General features: G+C 33.2%; 1 protein-coding gene across 2 annotated transcripts in view; it reads left to right on the top strand.

Annotated features, from left to right (window-relative positions):
• The first annotated feature begins 604 nt into the window (after positions 1-604).
• Positions 605-22,350, top strand: part of LOC140439331 (uncharacterized) — a 314,255-nt gene continuing 292,509 nt past the window's right edge. The window contains exon 1 of one of the 2 annotated variants that reach the window (XM_072529175.1): positions 605-744. Coding sequence is in view for 1 of the 2 variants with exons in the window: in XM_072529174.1 (XP_072385275.1) it covers positions 708-740 (33 nt within the window). In the remaining variant the exon portion in view is untranslated. The remainder of the gene's footprint in view (positions 745-22,350) is intronic. The other variant, XM_072529174.1, reaches the window with a different exon arrangement.

Raw genomic sequence — 22,350 nt, 5'->3', positions numbered from 1 at the left:
CTTCGAAAAATATGGGTTAGGGAAAGTGGAATGCTGGCAATAGAAGTCATGCTTTTAATACAATAAATCACTAAAAGTCGCTAATATATGGCTAGACTTTTACTTTTTTACGTTTTATAATGTGGATAATTTATCATTAAGACGATTTTCTTAATATTAAATTCGCTAAAATGTTAAAAAACTTATTTTCAGAAACTTCCTTATTAATTATAAGTATTATTTTTTAGAGATAAATATTTGCTAAAAATACATAATTCACAGTACTTCACTAAGTGTATGAATATATCTTATTATCCTAGTTGTACAAGCAATAAAAACCAACTTTCTATAGATTGGGCATCCTTACACAATTTTAATTGCCTTGATTAGATTTTTTCCCATTCTCTTCACTCCACCCGCTCCTAGAGAAGGCGGGTCCACCTCTTATTGGACCGACCTCTCTCGTCGAGACAAATGCTCGTTCGAAGGGGCGGCACGATCTCCCAAGAAGGCGGGCTATCCGTAGGCTCACTGAGAGCTAGCGCTGCCTCGCGGATCTTTGCGGTACTAACGATACTGATGAGCTACAGGTGATCGGATGCTGGTCAGTACCTGTGCGACTAACCTTGCGGCAGCTTAGGATGCACCGTGGCGCGTGAGAAAATGTAAATATATCGTTACGTGGAAGAAAGGTTAGTTGTTGTTGTTTACGATTTTTTCTGGTTTCTATGGATTATGACGCAGTGGCCAATAATGTTATTGTAGGTAAATTGTTTTTTATATGGAGGTGGTTGTAGGTGATGGGTTGGCTGCTTGTTATGGTTTTTTTTAAGAAATTTAGCGCAAAATCAAGAAGTTTTCTCTTGGACAGCCGGTTAGTGACGGAAATGTATAAACAATCTGGGTATTGTTTTAATAATTGTTATTAAAAAATTATTACGAACAATACAATAGAAGAATTAGCACTTTGTTTTTCGAAACAAACCAAATCTTATGAGTTACTTGATACTTCAGAGTAAAAACAAATTAAACTTTTCGTATGTTGAAATTATTAGAATTTTTTTTATTTACAAAAAATCCTAAAAAGGTTATTAGAGGAACGGCAGCAGTTAATTTTATACTTTGCTTATTAAATTAAAGTCTTTTAAACACAAAAGTAGGTTATCTATAGTGTTTTTTGAGTTTAAAATGTCTTTAAGATTGTTTGGTAAATGGTGTTTAATTCTGTGACGATTGAACTTTTCGCACTTTTCCACTAGCACATGTTTTACTGTAAGGGGTGAACTGCACTCATCACAAATTGGTTGTTCTTCTTTTTTAAACAAATGTTCATGAGAAAACTGAGTATGTCCAAGTCGTAAACGGGAACTAATTATTCTTATTCGTCTGGATACCTCGGGTGGTTGCCTTGGTCCAATCTTATTTTTTATCTCCTGAAGCTTTGATGGTTTGGATTTCCATTTATTGTTCCAGTTTTCGAACAGGTGCTTTATGAAGTAGCTTTTTAGGTCCATACTTACATATTGCGGTGATATGGGGAATTATTAGAATTGTTTTACTTAATGCTTGTATTTATATTTCCTTAACTTTGAAAAGTCACTCATAAATGCCTTTAATATTTTTTAAATATTGAAAACAAATATTACCAAAAAAGTAAATATTCTAAATCTATTTCAAATCCGTGCTATATGAACTATGAAACGTTAATAAACTTTTTAAAAAGCTTTTTAAGATCTGTTTAGGTAAAAATTAAGTAGATGCCTGTTAAAATAACCAATAGAGGAATTACTTTTTTTTAATAATCTTAAAAGATTTAAATTTTACTTCTGAATGTTTACTTCTGATACTACTCTGTTGTGTTATATCTTTTGTTGTTGGTATAACCTATGCAGTAGGTTGTATACCTACCTACTGCATTTATCAATATCTTAATTTCTTTTTATCCATTGCACATTTATCCTTTCCAGATTAACAGTAGGTATCTGTCTATGCGATTCCCGTTGAACTTTTACTTCGAGCAAATGCACAACATTGAGATCATTATGTTTTTATTTGGATCTTCAATTGTATTTTTTTAGGAAATTGATCTCAAATACACAAATATTTTCATGTAGTCATATTATGGCTATTGATTATGTACTTTAGAAAGGAACTACAACTTTAAAGAGGTTTTATTGTTTCATTGGGTCAATGGACCCCCAAATATGAAAAAACCGCGTAGTGCTACCATTTAAAGGGGTGCGTTTTCGAGAAATGGTTGAATTACTTTCTATGCACTAGGGTGCAGTTGGGTGAATTGTATGAAGTTTTCGTACATATACACCCACAGAGAAGTTGTTCAAAATTAAATTTACTTTCGAAATGTCACCTATCAAAGTCAAAAATATTTTTTTTAACAAAAATGTATTCAAAAAATGACGCAAAAAAAACAGGAACATACGTGATTTTTCTTTTTTGCCTCATAACTTTTTTCAACATTAGTGTAGGTATAGGCATTTCTTTACAGAAAAAAAACTTTTATCCTCTCTCTTGGCAAATCAATGTTTTCTGTCCACCTCCCCCCTACGAGGGGCGGTTTTAAGGGGTAGCCCAAAGATAGGAGTGGTAAACTTTTTTGCATCTTTTTTGGGTCCCAAAATTAATATTCTCGGTCAAATTGTTCAGCTTATTCGTATGAATTTTAGAGGTTCAGTGGCAGTTTTTTTTATTAGTATAGCAATGAAAATCGCATTTATAAATGGAATATATATTACTATATTCTGCATAAGAAATATTTGGGATATCTGGTAAACTAACAAATTTTTCCTTAATAGACAATAATTTTAACTTAACTTGACTTCTGGATGGCACTTTCCCTCTGTGGACGTAGACTATAATTTCAGTGATTTTTTAGATAGGCTTATCTGTATTTTCAATAAGGCATTCCTTTAATCACAATTAAGTCAAAACATCACAAACCCTGAACTACCAAAGGTATCTGCATATCAGCCAAGAATATGCGTTCACTACTGTACATCAAGCAATTTACTACCGTCATTGTCACTACAAAAGAACCTTATCTAAAACTTATCAAAACAGCTAAATACCTAAATGTACTATCAAAATCGTCTGGAAAGCTCTAAAAATTTTGCAAAAGAAACTTGGTCCATAATAAACGATCTTTATAATAAAAAGATTCTCTCTTCCAAACCGTCAAGTCTAAATGAATACTTTGTTTATGTAAGTAAAATATATTATCAACTATTTTGCCACAACAAGATCCTATTTCCTATCTCCCCAATTTAAAAAAGATCTCTAATTCATCCTTTATAAGACCAGTTGATAAATCTGAATAGATCAAAACAATCAGTAGTATCAAAAGCAAATCTTCCTCTAGCACTGATGGACAATCCATAAAAATTTTTCTTAAATCTCCCAAAAATGTATTGGAAGTTTTGGTCTCATTAATTAATGATTCCCTTGAAAAAGATATATTTCCAGAGTGCCTAAAGACATCTATTATTATTCCTCTTCACAAGGGTGGTGAAAAATTAAATGTCTGCAACTATAGACCAATTGACTACCGGTCTTATCCAAAATTATTAAGAGATTTATAAAAGCCGGACTTATGTCTGCGGGAAGAAGACGCATTTCCTGGCTTCAAAATTTGCGAAAGTGGTATAACACGACTACCACTGAACTGTTCCGCGCTGCAATAAGCAAAGTGAAGATAGCCGTGATGATCGCCAACGTCCGGAACGGATAGGCACTTTAAGAAGAAGAAGAAGGACTTATGTCCTTCCTCGTTGAAAACAACTTTTTATCACAAAGTCAGTTCGGCTTTTTATCTAATAAATGTACTTTTATCTAAGTAATGCTATATTTTTTGTACTACATGAGGCCTATCAAGCACTAAACAATATTCTTTACACTGCTACTGTTTTTTGTGACTATGCCAAAGCTTTTGATTGTGTAAATTACATTTTTATAAAAAAAAACAATATTTATACGGAACTCGACGTATTTCTTTGAATTAGTTCCAATAGAGCCACTGATACTGACTAGTCACCAAATCATTGTATGTGGAGTACCACAAGGTTCAGTATTTTGTCCTCTACTTTTCTTTATCTTTATAAATGATATAACTAACTTAAAAATCGATGGAAATTTTTTTCTTTTTGCAGACAATACCAGTATCACCTGGAGGAACTCTAATATTGCAACTCTTCATGCAACTATAACTTCTGATCTACTTAAAATAAAAACCTGACCCGACTCCAATTTACTCTCTTTTAACGTGGATAAAACAGTAGCGTTATCATAGGTATAAAGGAGCTCTTCAGCCCTTGCTTCTTAATAAAATTCAGATCTGTATCGTCGATGCTGTAAAATTTCTTGGTATTTTTATAGACAGCAACCTTAAATGGCCCCTTCATATCGATTTGTTAAGAAAGAAACTAGCTTCAGCCTGCTATGCAATAAGATCTGTTTCGAAGGAAATCAATTTAGCATCTTCCAAAACAACATGTTTTTGAATGGTCTTCCTATGGGCCTAGGACAGCTGCTTAATCAGATTTCCTCCAGCAAAACTTCTCCACAACACTGGACATGAACTATCTGTTGAGTATTTTGAAATTCTAGAATCATTCCCCATACAATATCGCAGATAAACACTGCGCGCCACAAACGCTGATAAAGAGCCGTTCCTACCGTATGGCTGATAACCCCTGAAGTACCTGAACTGGCATGCTAGGCAAATTCCCACTTCCTCTTGTGCGCTCCTATATCTATTACACACACAAGTCACCTTCCGCTTCCCCCTGCTCCTTAGTAGTCCACTACTTCTTAACATCGGTCATCATGTAATTGGCGTTTATCACACCCCCACTACTCCGTTAAAAAAAGGAGTAACCCATTCCTTGAAGAGGCTCAGGCCTAAACAAGGTTAAAACTCTAGTGTCATGTCATGCTCAATCAGATGTTATCTTTAAATTACACAAAAGAGCAATACGGCATCTTTTTGGCGTCAGTAGAATAACACATTGCAGAAGCTACTTAAAAAATCACGGGATTTTAACTCTTTCCTCTTTATATATTTTAGAAACTGTTTACTTAATTCGTAAACACCTACATGTTTTTCCAGCAAGTTCTAATCATGACTTCTCCACCAGAAATTCAACCTTTAATAGCGATTTAATGTGTATTTAGCGATCATGTCCACTGAGTTAAAGAAATCTATTTCTAATCTAATTTAATTATACTCGGCAAAAAAAATTATACAATCATCTCCCGTTGCAACTTTAATCTGCAACTTATTCCCTTAAGTTCCGTAAAATAACAAAAGCTTATGTATCTGAAAGACTATATTATTCAGTGGAAGAGTTTCTTAACGAATAACTAAGAAATTACAGTACGTTTATATACAAGTAACTAAAGTAATTATATATATATATATATATATATATATATATATATATATATATATATATATATATATATATATATATATATATATATATATATATATATATATATATATATATATATATATATATTGGTATCACATGCAGCAATTTAAACCTATTAATTCGTAAGGTTCTATTATGCAATTTACAATTTATTTAAATTTTGCAATGAATTGTGGATTTTATTATCTTTTATTTTGTGATATTGACGATTTATGTAATTTTAGTGAATTTTAAATTGTTCTTGTAATTTTTCTGACTTTTTGTAAGCTTTGTCCATAAAATTATACAATTTTCAGTGACAATAAAGCATATTTTTATTCTATTCTATATCTCTTCTGAAGTTACCTGTTCTTCACCTTTGGCAACTTTTTTTTCATCTTAACAGTTATCGCGAAATTTCCCGTTATTGCTTCAAGCAACAAATTTTAGAAAATTACCTTATGATTTTCAACTAACTGTGGACTGCTTGATGGACATTGTGAATATTGCGTTTAACTGTAGAACTTTTTTCCACATAAAACACCACGTCTTCATCAGGAGAGAATTATCAATGATGAAGGCGGCTGTAAAACAGCTTCCTCGATAATTTCTTAAAATGTTTGACTCTTCTTGGCTTATTTTGCTTCTTGCCATTGTTTGAGGAAAGCAAAGCCGAATACAACTTTTAAGTCAGAAGACGAAATTCTTGTAAGTCTCGTTCTGGATTATCTTTTACTTTCTAGTGAAATCCTTAAGGGTGATCTTATATTTCTAATTTGTATACCTAACTTAAAATAAATTTCTGACCTTACTTTTTATGCCGATTTCTTATCATTTTCTCATCATATTTAATCTTTTTTATTTCTCTAGCATAGTTATTTATGTTTGCATATTTTTGCCTTTATATAATCTTTTGTTAATATTTTTAACCGTCTAACTATTTCTTTCTTCTTCTTCTTAACATGCCATACACCAAAGTGCGTAGGCGACTATCTCATTACTAGAATTCTGTTCTTGGCGGCGTGACACAGCTCGCCTGTATTGTGTATTCCTGTCCATTCTTTAATATTCCTTAACCAGGATAATTGTTTGCGGCCGGCTCCTCTCCTACCTTCGATCTTCCCTTGTAGAATTAGCTGTGGTATTTCATATTTTGCTCCTCTCAATATGTGCCCAAGGTAACCAATCTTGCGTTTTTTAATTAATTCAAAGAGTTCTCTTTCCACGCCGGCTCTCTTAAGGACGTCATCGTTTCGACCTCTATCCACCCAAGGTATGCGCATCATTCTTCTCAATGACCACATTTCAAATGCTTCAAGTTTGTTGATAGATGTTTTTTTCAAAGTCCACGTTTCCATGCCATAAAGCAAGATGGACCATATGTAGCACTTGACCATTCTGTAGCGTATTTCGAAATTTAGGTTTTGATTACATAGGAGCGGTCTGAATTTCACAAAAGCTTGTCTTGCCATTTGTATTTCGGTTTTTATCTCTTGTTCTGGATCCGATTGGTCATTGATTGTGGTGCCAAGGTATTTAAAAGTTTTCACGCGTTTTATGCTATACTATTTCTTTACCTAAATTAAATTCTTTATTCTTTAAATTCGTAATTGAACCCGTATTTTGGTTTTTTATTGGAGTTTTGTTATATTTGAGTTTTTGCCGCCATTGCTGTGGTGAGAGTACCTACTCATATTTGTCGATATTTTTTATAAACGGAGTAAGAGCCATGGGCATGACAAACCATCAAACATTATGTGTGAAGTAGAAATTCAGCTGGATATCCAAGAATGCATCTAAATTAAAGCTATACCTCTAGGTATGACCAAAAACTGCGATACCATCGTAGAATATACAGAACCTATGATGCAAATGCAGCTTTGTGAAGATAGAGACATTATTTTAGAGATAAAAGAAAGAGAACGTACTTATACACGACTCTGGAGATCCTTTAATTTTATATGATTTAGATAACTGTGCCTAATCCATCTGACTTATATGACAAATGTTCCCCTCGAAAATCTAAAGACAGAGTAACCGTGGCGTACTCATCTACGCAAGAATAAAATTTTACCCTGTTAAATACATGTCAAAACGAAGCCTTGAAAGTGGAAACAGAAAAAAGTGCAAATAAAAACTATACAAGACGAGTTTTTCATAATAAAGTAGGTATCAGAAACAATCATCTATGAAGGTTCTAACCCTGAACCAGATCCAGATTACACTGAATACATTCCTGGTAAAAAGATACCAGTTGATGTCATTTCTGATTTGAATTTGTTAGATCCAAAACAACTAGTCGAATCTGCAAGACCTAGTGTTTTTTATAAAACTTAAGAGGTCGCTGGTTAAATGATATTAGATAAATAATGCAATATTTTGTTTGTAAATAAATTAGCGAAAAATAGCAAATACAACTGTCAGTAAATTACGACATTAACTGGTCTTACTCATTATTGTTGTCTGTACAAAGACATACCCAAATATAGACTTACCCCTTGAAATATTGATGTCGTATTCTTAGCCAGTGGAATATCATTGGTACCGCGTCGAGACGCCGAGGCTTGTTGGCACGAGAGCCAAAAAACTTGGTGTGTTTCGTTCGCTGTCTTGGGATGAAGTGTAAGTGTCGTCTTGAAATCGTCAGAAACCACGCTTTGAGGTGGTCGGTAGCAAGAGGGTACACCCATAAATCACTCTATTGTATTGCGATTTTGAGTGGCGATAATTTAAGTTAATTGTGAACGTAATACGAAACCGTACACTTGTGTGTATTGGCGACACAAAAATAACAAAAGAAGTCAAATTCTCCGTATTTAAAACATAATAAATGAGATAGCCAGTTTAACAATTTTACGAAATAACAGGAATATATATATATATATATACATATATATATATATATATATATATATATATATATATATATATATATATATATATATATATATATATAGAATATATTTTACCAAAGTCGTTAGAATACAGCATTGAATTAGATCACTTTATAGTACACTAGAAGAAAAATATTAATAATAAAAATATAAAAAGAAATAGTACATACTTTCCCAAACACCTAGACTTCTTAAAGTTCTATAAACTTCTTCTATAAAGTTCGAAGACCAAATCAAGACACAATGGATATAATTACAGCTTCGTTAGATTTTTAGAATGATATTTTTTTAACATATGAACTGTTTGAAAAGAGATCTAAAATAATAAGGAATTTTCTTTATAATCAATGCTTAGATTTATTATTTACAGAATAAGGAAGATAGCTAATACTAACTACGAATTGAGTTTTCAGTGAGACCAGTTGGCGATTTAAATACTAGATAACGAAAGTAACCCTTGTCAAATTAAGTTGTTTAAACTCCATATTAAAATTTGTTCAGTAGTCTTTGATATTAGCTATTACGATATCTGCAAAACCTAATTTCCCATACTTTAAGTTTTTCTGAATATAAACTTACTAATAGATCGGAAAGGCTTCAAAACGTTCCTATGACACAGCAAAATCTTTATTGAAATTTTTCGTATTTGATTAGTTGTTATCAATATGCATTTATTAAATGATATTTTTGAACAATCTAATAATAGTTATTTAACCAACAAGTGTATTAATAAGGGCGATTAACAAATAAGATATTTTAACGCGTGAGCGAAGCGAGCGCGTTAATGTTCGAGATTTTTAATCGCCATTTTAATTCACGAGTTCGTTACAAAACTTTTCCGTCGACCGTACTTTTCAGAAAAAAAGATATCTTAGTTTAAATATTTATTTACTTAACGATAAACAACAATTTTTTCAGCTTTCATTGACTTTATTCAAAGTTTCCTTAGTAGTAGTTTTATTATAGTAAACATTATTATTCGAAATGGTAAAATTACTGAAATTCAAGGAAGATATTGATAAATGATTATCTGTTGTATAGCATTTTGACAAATTTATATTTAAGTCTTCTTGGACCTCTGTAAATTCTGTGATAGAAGAAGTTAAATTCTGGTGGAGTTAAATTAAACTCTTCGTCAATATCCATCCTTTGATTTTTCAAATACACAGAATTTTAAACAATAAAGTAAATAATGACATACAATGACAGATAGTACTAACAGCGGCTACTTCATTTTAAATTAATTTTTTAGTGGGAATATAAATAGGTATATGTTTGGTTGCCTACACCACAGATCACTGCCAATCACAGAGCGTTTAATTAATTTATGCAAGTAATGTATGTTGTGTTGCCTATAATGAAATCGTTCATTAATAAAAAATCATTCATTTATAGGGGTCATTAATCAATGATTTTGAGGGTGTTAAAATTGATCATAAATGGACGGTCGACGGAAAATATATTTTTTGCTATGACTCCATACTAGCTAGTCGCGATCTATATACTCATTTTTTTGTATTTTATACTTTCCAACATATTTTGGAAATGAATTTCCTTACATACCCTTTGGGAGTAGACTGGGATTCTTTTCATGTCCGATTAAATATTAATATCAGTAAAGTTATCAAATATCATAAAAAATATGTATATGATCTTAACTAATCTAAGTTCTCTTTAAAAAGGATTAAACTGTGTTGAATTTAAAAAATATGCAATCAAATGAGAAAATATAGTTAAATACGTACAAAGTCTTTTATTTTGTACTCGGCCAGAGACCTGCTCTAAGTCAATAAATCAAAATTTGCCTTAAAGTAAATCTATTTTTATCCATAGCGTCCTCTGATATCTCGTATGTCGCTTTACGTTTATTAATAATGAATGAAGATGCTGTGTAGTGCCCTTTTGGTAGTCGTCTTGCTTGTTTTTTTTTATCTTAATATGTTTGTTATATTTTCCCCTTTTATTTGCTACATTACATGTTAGGATTCGATCAGCTGTTTATTTTGTACTTAGTCAGAGGCCTTCTTTAGGACAATAAAGCAAATTTACCCTATAGTGTGTCTATTATTATCCATACTGTCAGGTGGTCTCTCGTATGCCATACGTTCATTAATAACGAAGATAAGATGTAACGCTTTTTTAGTAGTCACAATCTTTGTTTCTTTTATCTTAATATAATCATTATCCCCTCCCCTTTCATTTAACGTATTACATGCTCCAATTCGACCGATAACAACGGATATATGATGTTATGCCGGCGCTGGGGTTTTCGTTACGGACAGACAGACATAATAAGCAAATTGTATATATTGATACTGTCATGTGATATCTCGTATATCGCTATACGTTCATTAATAACGAAGATTAGGTGTAGCACCCTTTTCTTAGTCGCTTTGTTTCTTTTTTTTATCTTAATATAATCCTTATCCCCTCACCTTTCATTTAACGCATCACAAGCTCCAATTGGACCAATAACAACGGATATATAATGTAATACTGGCGCTAAGGTTTTCGTTACGGAAAGACAGACAGAATAAGCAAATTATATGTATTCATACTGTCATATAATATCTCGTAGGTCGCTATCATCATCATCAACCTGTATGCCCCCACTGCTGGATATAGGTCTCCCTCAGCGATTTCCATCTATCTTGTGCGGCTTGCATCTACTTACTGCTAACACTCTTCAGGTCGTTAGTCGATCTGGTTGGTGGGCGTCCTCTGCTCCGTAGTGCTTCTTGTCTTGGCTTCTTTAGTAACACCAAAGATAAGGTACCCTTTTGGTAGTCGCCTTGTTGGTTTTTTCTATCTTAGTACAACTCCCCTTTCATTTAACGTATTACATGCTCCAATTCGACCGATAACAACGGAGATATGATGTAATGACGCGCTGGGGTTTTCATTACAGACAGACAGACTAAATAAGCAAATTATATATCGACTGTATACATTCAACATACTTCTTAAAAACAGTAATTATTTAATAATAAAGTATTTTTACTTACACTCTATAATAGACTTTTGTTGACAATAGGTTAGAAGTAAAACGGTACACTACATATAAGCTATAGTCTCGTGTTTGCCACTCCTGATAATATGTGAATATTATGATGTATAAAAAACTTATTTTTATTTTACACTCATAACTTTTAAAACCTTATCTCCAAATGATCATACATTTTTTCATTATTTAAAACATTTAACATTTTTTTAAATTTTATAAAGAAACACTAAAAATTTTATTCCAAAACTTTGTCCGTTGGTCAGCCATTTTTTTAGTAGGAACAGTTTTTTGTAAATAAACATGATAGGTTAGGTTAATAATATCAATTACGTAGGTGGGGTATTCTATGGTAATATAAATAACAATAAAGAGCATGTGAACACGTATCACGTAGTTTTAAAATTTTTCGTCATTGGTTTATGACATTACGTTAAAGATTACCAGCTGTATCACAAAACATGTGTGTTTATGTACATTCATATGATAGTAAAGAAAAGAATCCATTAGCATAACTCATAAATTATTATCACGATAAAAGGAATGCACTTACCCTCTGTTGAATTTTGTAGATGTCAGCTAAGAACAGCGTCGAATTTTCGGCGTGGCGTCGCGTATAGTAAAGAAGTCTTCGGCGACAGCCGAGTGTAATAATATTTCGACACACTCAACGATAGGTGCTTGCGCCACGATGTCTAGCTTTTTATATTCGTCGTAAGAGTGCAATTATATTTACAAGTGGATCGTGCGAAAAACCCTTTTTGAGAGACCCAGTAAATTATACTCAATGACATTAGAAGTGTTACACCCAGAAGAAATAATTTCTTGAACTTAATTTTTTGGCAACATGGTAGATTTACATCAAGAATGAAACGATAACGTTGTCAAGAATTTTTATTAACAAGTAATCAAAAAAAAAATAATAATGTGTTTGGCGACCCTGCAGCTGAATACACTTCTGCATACGTCTAGGCATTGACAAAATGAGATGATCGATGTCTGCTTGTGGCATCTTGTTCCAAACAACTTGAACTTCATGTATTAACTGTGCCAGACTCTGTGGAGGAAGGTGCAAAGTGGACAGTCTCCTTCCCATCATATCCCATACATGTTCAATAGGGTTTAAATCCAGAGCACGGGGCGGCTACGACAAAACATTAATGCCAGCTTCTTGGAGAAAGTCCATAGTTTGACGAGCAATATGGGGACGCGCGTTGTTATGCTGAAAAAGGACGCCTTGGCGGCTGTCGAGATAAGGCAGTAAAGTGGTTTGTAAGATGTCATCATCATAACGCACAGCTGTCATACCTCGAATAAATACAAGTGATAACCGGCTACCATAGGCAATAGCCCCCCAAACCATTACTCCACCTGTCCTGTGAACACGCCTCTCAACAGCAAACCCGGTATCTCGTCGTTCTCCACGGCGGCGTCTTACCATGCTAACCATCGTGCATTCCTAAACAGAATCGTAATTCAACGCTGAATGCTATATTACGCCATTCTGCCACCCAATGCTGCCGTTCTCTGCACCAATTCAAACGTTGATGACAGTGGTCCACAGTCAAAGGAAGCACTAGTCGTGGGCGGAATAAAACCAGGCCAAAGGCTCGAATGCGACGGTATAATGTAATGTACGCATACTAACAGGTCTACCTACTACTCCAAACCATTGGTCAGCAATTTGACGAGTAGTAGCAAAACGGTATCGCAGAGTCAGTAATCTAAAGCGCCTATCTTGAAGCTCTGTGGTACGCCTTGGTTGACCAGTCGGTCTTCTTCGTGTTCCTCTACCTTTGTTTGTCCACACACAGCAGACACGCATAGCATAACCGTCATTGCCGTACAATTAACACGACGGGACGGTCAACTTTGCGATATGACAAACCCATATCTCTATACGCAATAATTCTACCCCTGTAAAAATCGCTAACATGGTGGTAATTTTGGTGTCTTCGAACTCGGGGCATTTTCTTACACTGAATACAATAAGACTGAGGAATAATAACTAAAAATTTCTATACGAACCGGTTTTTACAAATCGGTCTCTTCACAAAAAAATTTAAATAGAACTTTATTTTTACAAAAAGTAGAAAAGATAAAACATTGATATTGTTATCATAGCATGTTTTAAATATAGTCATTATATTGCCAAAAAATTAAGTTAAAGAAATTATTCCTTCTGGGTGTAACACTTCTAATGTCACTGAGTATATATAAGTCTCAAGAGGTTAATATTTAAAAAGGCCTTAACTCAAGCTTTTTGGGTTAAATTAGTACTTTTCCCACATTATGTGTGATAGTACCTAAGTGGTTCTCAGGTTTGACAAAAAATATGAATATATTCAATTTTAATACGCTCAATTTCTAGAAGATAAACAATTAAATAAATAATTAAAATAAATAAATAAATATGGTTATATGGTAAAAATATTAAAAATAATAGAAACAAAATATTTAAATAAGCACTAAATACTTTTCTAAACACTGTGCTATCCATAATTTTCAAACAGCGTATACATGATTTTGACAATGAATTATTTTACCTACAGTTTAAGTAATAAATAAAGTTCGCTTCTTCTTTCGCTCTCAAAATTTGTTGTAAAACTTCGTCAATAACTGCATAGATGATTATATTTTTATTTACACCTAGTTCACTAAATAACAGTTCTCGTTCTATAATTTTGTCGACTATATCTATTTTAGAGCGTGGTAGTAAATATTATTTCAAATAGATACCATAAAACCAAAAACAGAAGATGGTAATGCTCTTGTCGCCAACGCGTTTTGTGTACGTAATATAAGGACGAAGATACAAATCTTAATTAAAATGTCTCTAATATTTTAACATTTGTATATTTTATTTAGTTTGCACAACACGCATATCTCAAATATTTGTTTGATTAATGTTTATATTCGTTCGAATTGCCCGATTCTGTTTTACGTCACAATCTGACATTTACTGCTGCAATAAAAATAAAACTAAAGATGTAGCTACGATATTTTCTAAATTCTTCTGTCGCATTAAATAGTTCTAAAAACCGTTACTTCCATATTGTCCAAGCCAGTGGTTTTACGACGTGAAGAGCCAATATAAACTTTAATTCGTATTCATAAATCACACATAGGCATCAAATTATTTCTCCAAACAACCAAAACAAACAAGAAATTATATCAAAAAGAAATTTATGTCCACCAGCATTACTCATGCTAGTCGAAGTGGCCTCCATGTGGGTTGGCCGGACGTTTATAGAAGTGTGGAATGAAATACGGCTCGAGACGACGTTTAGCTCACTATACGCAGCCATTAAGTTTTTTGTAGTAAAATTAAAATCATTTTCATAATCCTAAAACGCTCCTTATCAACAAATAGGATTGGTATTATATTATATGGTCTATAACTTATCTTCTATTTTCTTTTAACGACTTTAAGAAGATTGCTCGGGCTTCAATGAAAAATATCTCGACCTGCTTCGAAAACTTGTAAAGCCATGCCTCTACATATAAACGAAAGATTTAATTATCAACCAAGTGAGATACTTTTTTTGAGTTACGATGATGGTTGAGGGAGTAAAAAAAGAATGTAGATAAATAACTGAGGGTATAAAAGAATATGATTAGAACACTAATGAGTAGGTTATGTTAGGTTAGGATAGGTTATGATTGAGGGAGTAAAAAAAGAATGTAGATAAATAATTGAGGGCATAAAAGAATATGATTAAAACACTAATGAGTAGTTTATGTTAGGTTAGGATAGGTTATGGTTGAGGGAGTAAAAAAAGAATGTAGATAAATAACTGAGGGCATAAAAGAATATGATTAAAACACTAATGAGTAGGTTATGTTAGATTATGTTTCAGTTATTATGAACTATTTTTTTATACCTATTCGAGGTCATTACCTCTTAGCCATGTCATCTACCCATCTTTTTTGAGGTCTTCCCATGTTTCTTGTTGTCGTCCTTGGTCTCCATTCTAGAATTCTCCGTGTCCACCTGTTGTCATTATATCGGGCTACGTGACCTGCCCAGTGCCATTTCATTTTTGTAATTTCTTCCACAATATCCCTAATCTCCGTTCTACGTCTTATCTCGGTGTTTCTAATCAGATCTCTTAGTGATCTTCCAAGCATGATTCGTTTGGAATCATATGTATACCATATTTATATTGCACAAATGTTACAAAACAATAAACTACTACACATAGTACAAGTTAAAAAGTAAGAAGAGAGTAAAATAAGAAGTATTAAAAAGTAATAATAAAACGGTTGTGTCAAACTAGTTTTAACATCATTAGTTCACTCTGTTAAATACACTGAAATGCTCTAGATATTGGTGGCCTACCTTCGCTTTATTGAAAAATATCTAACATCTACTCCCAAATGTAAAGCTTAGGTGTCTAAAGCGTTAGAAAATCCCCAAGAACTGAGACATATGAAAGGCACAAAGAAGATTCTCTTAATTTTAACCAATAATTCTCACAGACAAACTGCAGGTGTTTATTAACAAATGCCTACGAAGAATTGTTCGTAGTTTTTGGGCCAACACCACCAGAAACAAGATATACTAGACCTGCTGATCATAAGAGAATGAAATAAAGTCTAGAAACTGGGGTTGGATCGGCCACACACTTCGAAAAGATAGGTTCTGTATTGCAAAGACTGCCCTAAAGTGGAATTCTTAAGGAACAAAAACATAGGACGCCAGCACAAACTTGAACTTGCCGTTTTTATCCAGCCGGATAAAAACGGCAAAATAATTATAGATGTCGGTGAAAGGCTTAAAAGATGGCAGGAATATATTCAAGAGCTATTTAAAGACGAACAGACTGAGATAGTACAAGAGCAGGAAAAGTTCGACAACGGCCCAGACATAACAGAAGATGAGGTATTAGAGGCGATAAAGCGAACAAAGAACAACAAGGCAACAGGTCCTGACGAAATACGTGTAGACATAATACGGTTAATAGAAGAACAGCAAATTGGAATATTGGTCGACTTATTCAATACAATATACAGTACAGGAATCATTCCCGGAGATTGGCTGATGTCAACATTCATAACACTACCAAAAAAAAACCAAATGCAAAAGAATGCCAAGACCACCGGATAATGAGTTTAGTGAGTCATACGCTGAAAATATTTTTAAAAATTATACACCTGAGAATACACAACAAATTTGAGCAGGACATAAGTGACACACAATTTTAATTTAGAAATGCACTAGGAACGAGGGAAGCCCTGTTCGCTGTGAATGTACTTATGCAAAGGTGAATGGATGTTAATCAGCCGGTATATATGTGTTTCTTGGATTACAACAAAGCCTTCGATAAGGTCAGATATAATTGTCTTATCGAATTACTTGAAAAGAAAAACTTAGATATGAGAGACATCAGGATCATTAGCGCTATCTATTATAATCAGATCGCTGTGATAAAAGAGAACAACGTCTTTTCAAATGAAATACAGATTGAGAGAGGTGTCAGACAGGGCTGTGTCCTGTCTCCTACTTTGTTCAATTTGTACTCAGAGGAAATAATCCAGGAAGCATTAGAAGAACTAACTATGGGAATAAAAGTAAATGGCCGACCAATCAATAATATACGGTTTGCCGACAACACTATTTTATTAGCGGAATGTCTTGAGGATTTACAACAAATGGTTGACAGAGTGGTAGAAGTCAATGAAGAAAACGGACTGACCCTAAACACAAAAAAGACACAATTTATGGTAATTACAAAAGCCCAACAGCGCCACGAAAACATAACAATACATGGAGAACAAATTAAAAAAGTTGAAAAATATAAATATCTGGGTACACTAATTAACGAAAATAATGAGTACACAGAAGAGATTAAGGCAAGAATAAGACAAGCAAGAAATTCTTTCAACAAACTGAAAAAAGTACTCTGCAGCAGGGACATTTCAATTTCATTAAAGATAAGACTTCTGAGATGCTACGTGTTCTCCGTATTATTTTATGGGTTGGAGGCTTGGACATTAAAGAAAGATGTTTCGGACAGATTAGAAGCTTTCGAGTTATGTGCCTACAGAAGGATATTAAGTTGGGTGGATAAAGTCACGAATGTCGAGGTGTTGAGAAGAATGGGAAAAGATAAAGAGGTTTTAAAGACAATTAAAGTCAGAAAACTGCAATATCTGGGACATGTCATGAGGGACGAGCGTTATAACTTGTTGCAATTAATAATGCAAGGAAGAATACAGGGTAGAAGGAGTCGCGGAAGAAGACGCATCTCCTGGTTAAACAATTTGAGAGCTTGGCTTAACTACACTTCTGCTGACCTCTTTAGAGCAACGGCATCGAAAGTGCGAATTGCCATGATGGTTGCCAACCTTCTTAGAGAAAATTCTTAGAGGAGATGGCACACGAAGAAGAAGACGACAAACTTAAAAAATATCAATTATGGACGATGGGAGATGAGAGGTCAAGGAAACTCTTGGAACAAGGCGAAGACTTAGCGCAGAAAAGGACTCGATGGCGCGTTATCACTAAAGTTCTATCCTCCACATTACTACCAAGATAGAAAGAATGTTTAAATGTAATGAATATTGACCTTACTATAACATACAAACTAAAAAATAAATCAATACAGATTGCCGCCTATGCCCATGACATTAGCATCATGTCTCGCAGAAAAGAAGAGGCGGCAGAAATATATTCACCATTAAAACAGGGGCAGAAGTGATCTAACTAGAAATAAATATACAAAAGACAAAAAAACTAACACAGACAAGAGCTAGGAGAACCAGACGCACAGTTGAATTAGAGGACGATATTGAAACTATAGAAAGTTTCTGGAAACATATCTGGGAGCTACATTAAATACGGATAGAACAGAACAAACAGACATTTAAAGATGAATAGTAAAGGGATGAATCAGTAAACAATGATTAATTGACCGAAGCAACTAACTTCTCTTTCCTAGAGATTTTAAATTTTATTAGAAAAACTTAGGTTATTACTGAATTTAATTAATATATTATTTATTAAAAGACTCTATTATAACATGTAATCATTTGTTTTCGTTAATCTAGCGTAATTATTCATTTATGTGAGAATTTATGTCATGGCGTATGTTGTGAAATGTGTAGTGGTATGGCAAAAGTGTATATTAATTTATTATAATATCGCTAATATTGACCATATATTTATATATCGCTAATTTATTTTGAAATTTCACTAATCTCATGGTACATAACCTTTGCCATAACACTATAGAAAATAGGCAATGATATAATATACTAATAAATCATTTTTTATAAACTTCCGAGTGTACCGTCGCGTCGCGTCAGTAGCCTTATTTTTTGAGGTTATGTTTGTATGCTTTATTAGTCGGCGCACCTTAACTGGCTCAAGAAACTCTATAAAGCGACTTTAATCCTACACGAATTGGCTCCCAAACCCATACATGAACTGGCTCCCACCGATTACGAAATTCCCAGAAATTGAATCTCCTTTTGAAACTTGGATTTTGAGGAAAAGAGGTATAATATACACCAGCAATTAGAAATGTAGTCTTTATTACAGACTATACAGGTTAATGCCTTTTGCACATATTTTTTACAAACTCAAAAATTAGTTATACGTTTTTCCTGTAAAAGTATTTGATGTTCAACGAAATTTCTTTTAAGACGTTTTGGTTTTCGATATACTCTTTTAGGGATACTACTTCTTACTTTAATATAGGTGTCTATTTAAACACCTTTCAAAATCTCCAAAAATTGGAAAATATTCGGATGGCAAGTAGAAAATAAAGAATTGAATTTTGAATGAAAAATCTCGCATGCATTTGTCGTTCTTTGTAGAGACGTACATACTGCTACCCAAAAAAGCCAATGCAAAGGAGTGTAATGAACATCGCACCATAGCCTTAATGAGTCATGTCTTGAAATTGTTTCTAAAAGTAATCCACAATAGAATACATAAGAAATTTGATGAAGGCATAAGTAATACACAAATGGGATTTAGGAAAGGACTGGGAACACGAGATGCACTATTTGCAGTAAGTGTTCTTTCGCAGAGATGCTTAGATATAAATCAGGAAGTATATGCCTATTTCATTGATTTTGAGAAGGCATTTGACAGAGTGCAGCATAATCGGCTTAAAGAAAATTTTATTAAATAAAAACATAGACAGTAGAGACATTAGAATCATATGTAACCTTTATTGGAACCAAACAGCAAAAGTGAAAGTTGAAAATGAACTGACCGAGGATATCCAGATTCGCCGTGGGATCCGCCAAGGGTGTATTTTATCTACTAAATTTATACAGTGAAGCCATCTCAGAATTAGCGCTTGCCGAGGTCAGTGAGGGCCTTATAATAAACGGTGAGCCACAGAATAACATAAGATATGCTGACGACACTGTCCTTCTGTCAGGAACACTAGAAGAACTGCAACACCTTGCTGAACAACTAAATATATATTGCAATGATTATGGACTAAAAATAAATTTGAAGAAAACCAAGTTCATGGTATTTACAAAAGTACAAAACATCAAAGTTAAGCTAGTACTAGATAATACAGAAATTGAACAAATATCTTGGTACAAATACCTTGGAGCATGGATCACAGAAGATACTGATCAGACAAAAGAAATAAGATGCCCCATTGAAATTGCACGGTCAACTTTTAATAGAATGAGAAAACTTTTTTGTAACGCGATATCAATATATCGCTCCGAATAAGAATGCTTCGATGTTATATTTTCTCTACCCTTTTGTATGAGGTTGAAGCTTGGACACTTAAAAAATCCAACATTAAAAACCTAGAAGCGGTGTTACCGACGTATTTTGAAAATATCATGGATGGATCGCGAAACAAACGAACAAGTTCTCGAACAACTAGGAAAACAATGCGACGTTTTAAATTCCATAAAAATCAGGAAATTGGAATACTTGGGGCACATCATGAGAGGTGAAAAATACGAACTACTAAGGAATATAATGCAGGGTAAAATCAAAGGCAGAAGAAGCGTAGGAAGACGTAAAATCTCGTGGCTACGCAATCTCCGTGAATGGTTTGGATGCAGTTCAACTGAACTATTCAGGCGCGTAACCAACTAAATTATAATTGTCAGAATGATTTCCAATCTCCGATAGGAGCGGAACTTGAAGAAGAAGAAGAACTATTTTCGGCCTACATGGTGGGTGGAAATTTGGCGTCTTCAGTAACGTAGTTTTTTACCAAGAAATCTGCAAATTTTTAAACTGCTAGATGCCTGGGTAAGACTGCTTCAATATCAATCGCAAAACAATCGTCTACGTCTTCGGAGTCAAAAAAAGACTAAACACGTGTTTTAAGTAACACGAAATATCTGATTTTTTCAAATATTTCGTTGACAAGCCCAGTTTCTGAATTTTTCACTGTCTGTTTCAAATAATTAAAGGTCATATAGACTAACAATTGAATTCATAGCTATATTAGCCTAATGAGTCACTAACTAAAAATATTCTTAAAGATCATACAGAATCCAAAATAGACATAAGTGACTCTTAGTTTGGATTTAGAAAGGCCTTGGGAACAAGAAAGGCGTTCTTTGTGATTCAAACACTCATTCAAAAATGCCTCGATTTTCAGAAAAAATTATATATCTGTTTCATCGACCACTAGAAGGCTTTGTATGAACAACAGAAAATGAAGCTAGACGGAAAAATCCAATGTCCAACAAGGCTGTGTCATGTCTCCATTGTTCTTTGAATGAACTTGCACTCTGAATGTATATTTAAACAAGACCCCCAGACGACCAATGGTCATGGGGGAATAAATGTTTGTTTTATTAAGAGAGCTATTACTTTAAGCACATTTCTGAATCTGAATCTGAGAGAAACGATTTTTCCCCTATCTATATTAACTATTTAAAGTAAGTACTTAATTATTTAAAGCATATTCGTAACAATCTAATCCTTGCTTTGTAAAAATAAATTTAATCATTGAATTAAGATTTAAATATTTTAATTCTTTGAAAGATAAATTTTGTTTGTTTTCTTCGATTTTCTTAATAAGTCTAGAAGGAAATAATTGAAAATCAGTGCGACTAAAATTTGAAGCAAAGTTCATTGAAGTGGGTGTGCATTAATTTTACAAATATTTACTGGTAAGATTTGAAAATACTCGACAATTCGCATATGAAATTATTTCCATGTTTGGAAGTACTTATCAGTGCGAGCAATTCTTTTCTGTTATAAATGGAAATGAATCTCCTGTCCGAAACTGTATTAATATCTCTTATTGGGTCAATTTTGAACGTAGTCTTGACCAACAAAATTTCTCCCGAAAAAGGAAAGATAGTAGCAGAGTAGAGATGTCAAATCTCAGAACGTAAACAATAATTCAACTTTATATAATATGTTTATTACAATTTGCTATTCAATAAAAAAAGCTCAAGTCAGCTTTTAAGTTTGATACCACTGCGTTTGAGTATCAAGCTTTTTGTTTTATACCAACTTAATTAAATTAAACTATTTTTTTAATTAAAATAATTTTAAAAGTTTTATTTACATTATTTTTAAACAAAGTACATAAAAAACTATAAGAAAGTTATATAATATTGATATTAATGATTTTTAAAGCCATGACAAAGTCGGTCAACAAGTTTGGTGACTATATGAAATATGCCAAATTAATTATGATCTCATGCCACTATTTTTTTAAAAAGGTCATGCAGTCTGGATATTTTAGAAATATAAATAGGACTTTTACGAATCCATAGCAGTTTGAATTAAGCACTTTGTACGAATCAATTTTAAATATTTATTACAGTAAATGATTAAGCACCTTCTGAAGATCATTGTATTGTGAAAAGCAAAATTTTTAAATCTCGTTGAACGATTTTCTACTTGAAAGTAAAAAATCGTTTTGGAAGATTTGTAAATATGCACTAGCCACAGTATCTTCCACTACATCTAAATAATATTGATCTTTGAGACACAACCCCAATAATAATCCCACCTAACCCTCCCTGGAATAAATTAATAATAGATTTTAATCACTCGTTAACTAATTATGATAAGCATCACATCAACCCCCAT

This window comes from Diabrotica undecimpunctata, chromosome 4, assembly GCF_040954645.1.
Source record: "Diabrotica undecimpunctata isolate CICGRU chromosome 4, icDiaUnde3, whole genome shotgun sequence".
Classification (NCBI taxonomy): domain Eukaryota; kingdom Metazoa; phylum Arthropoda; class Insecta; order Coleoptera; family Chrysomelidae; genus Diabrotica; species Diabrotica undecimpunctata.
The sequence above is the reverse complement of the archived record's forward strand: the minus strand, read 5'-3'. Positions and strand labels throughout refer to the sequence as shown.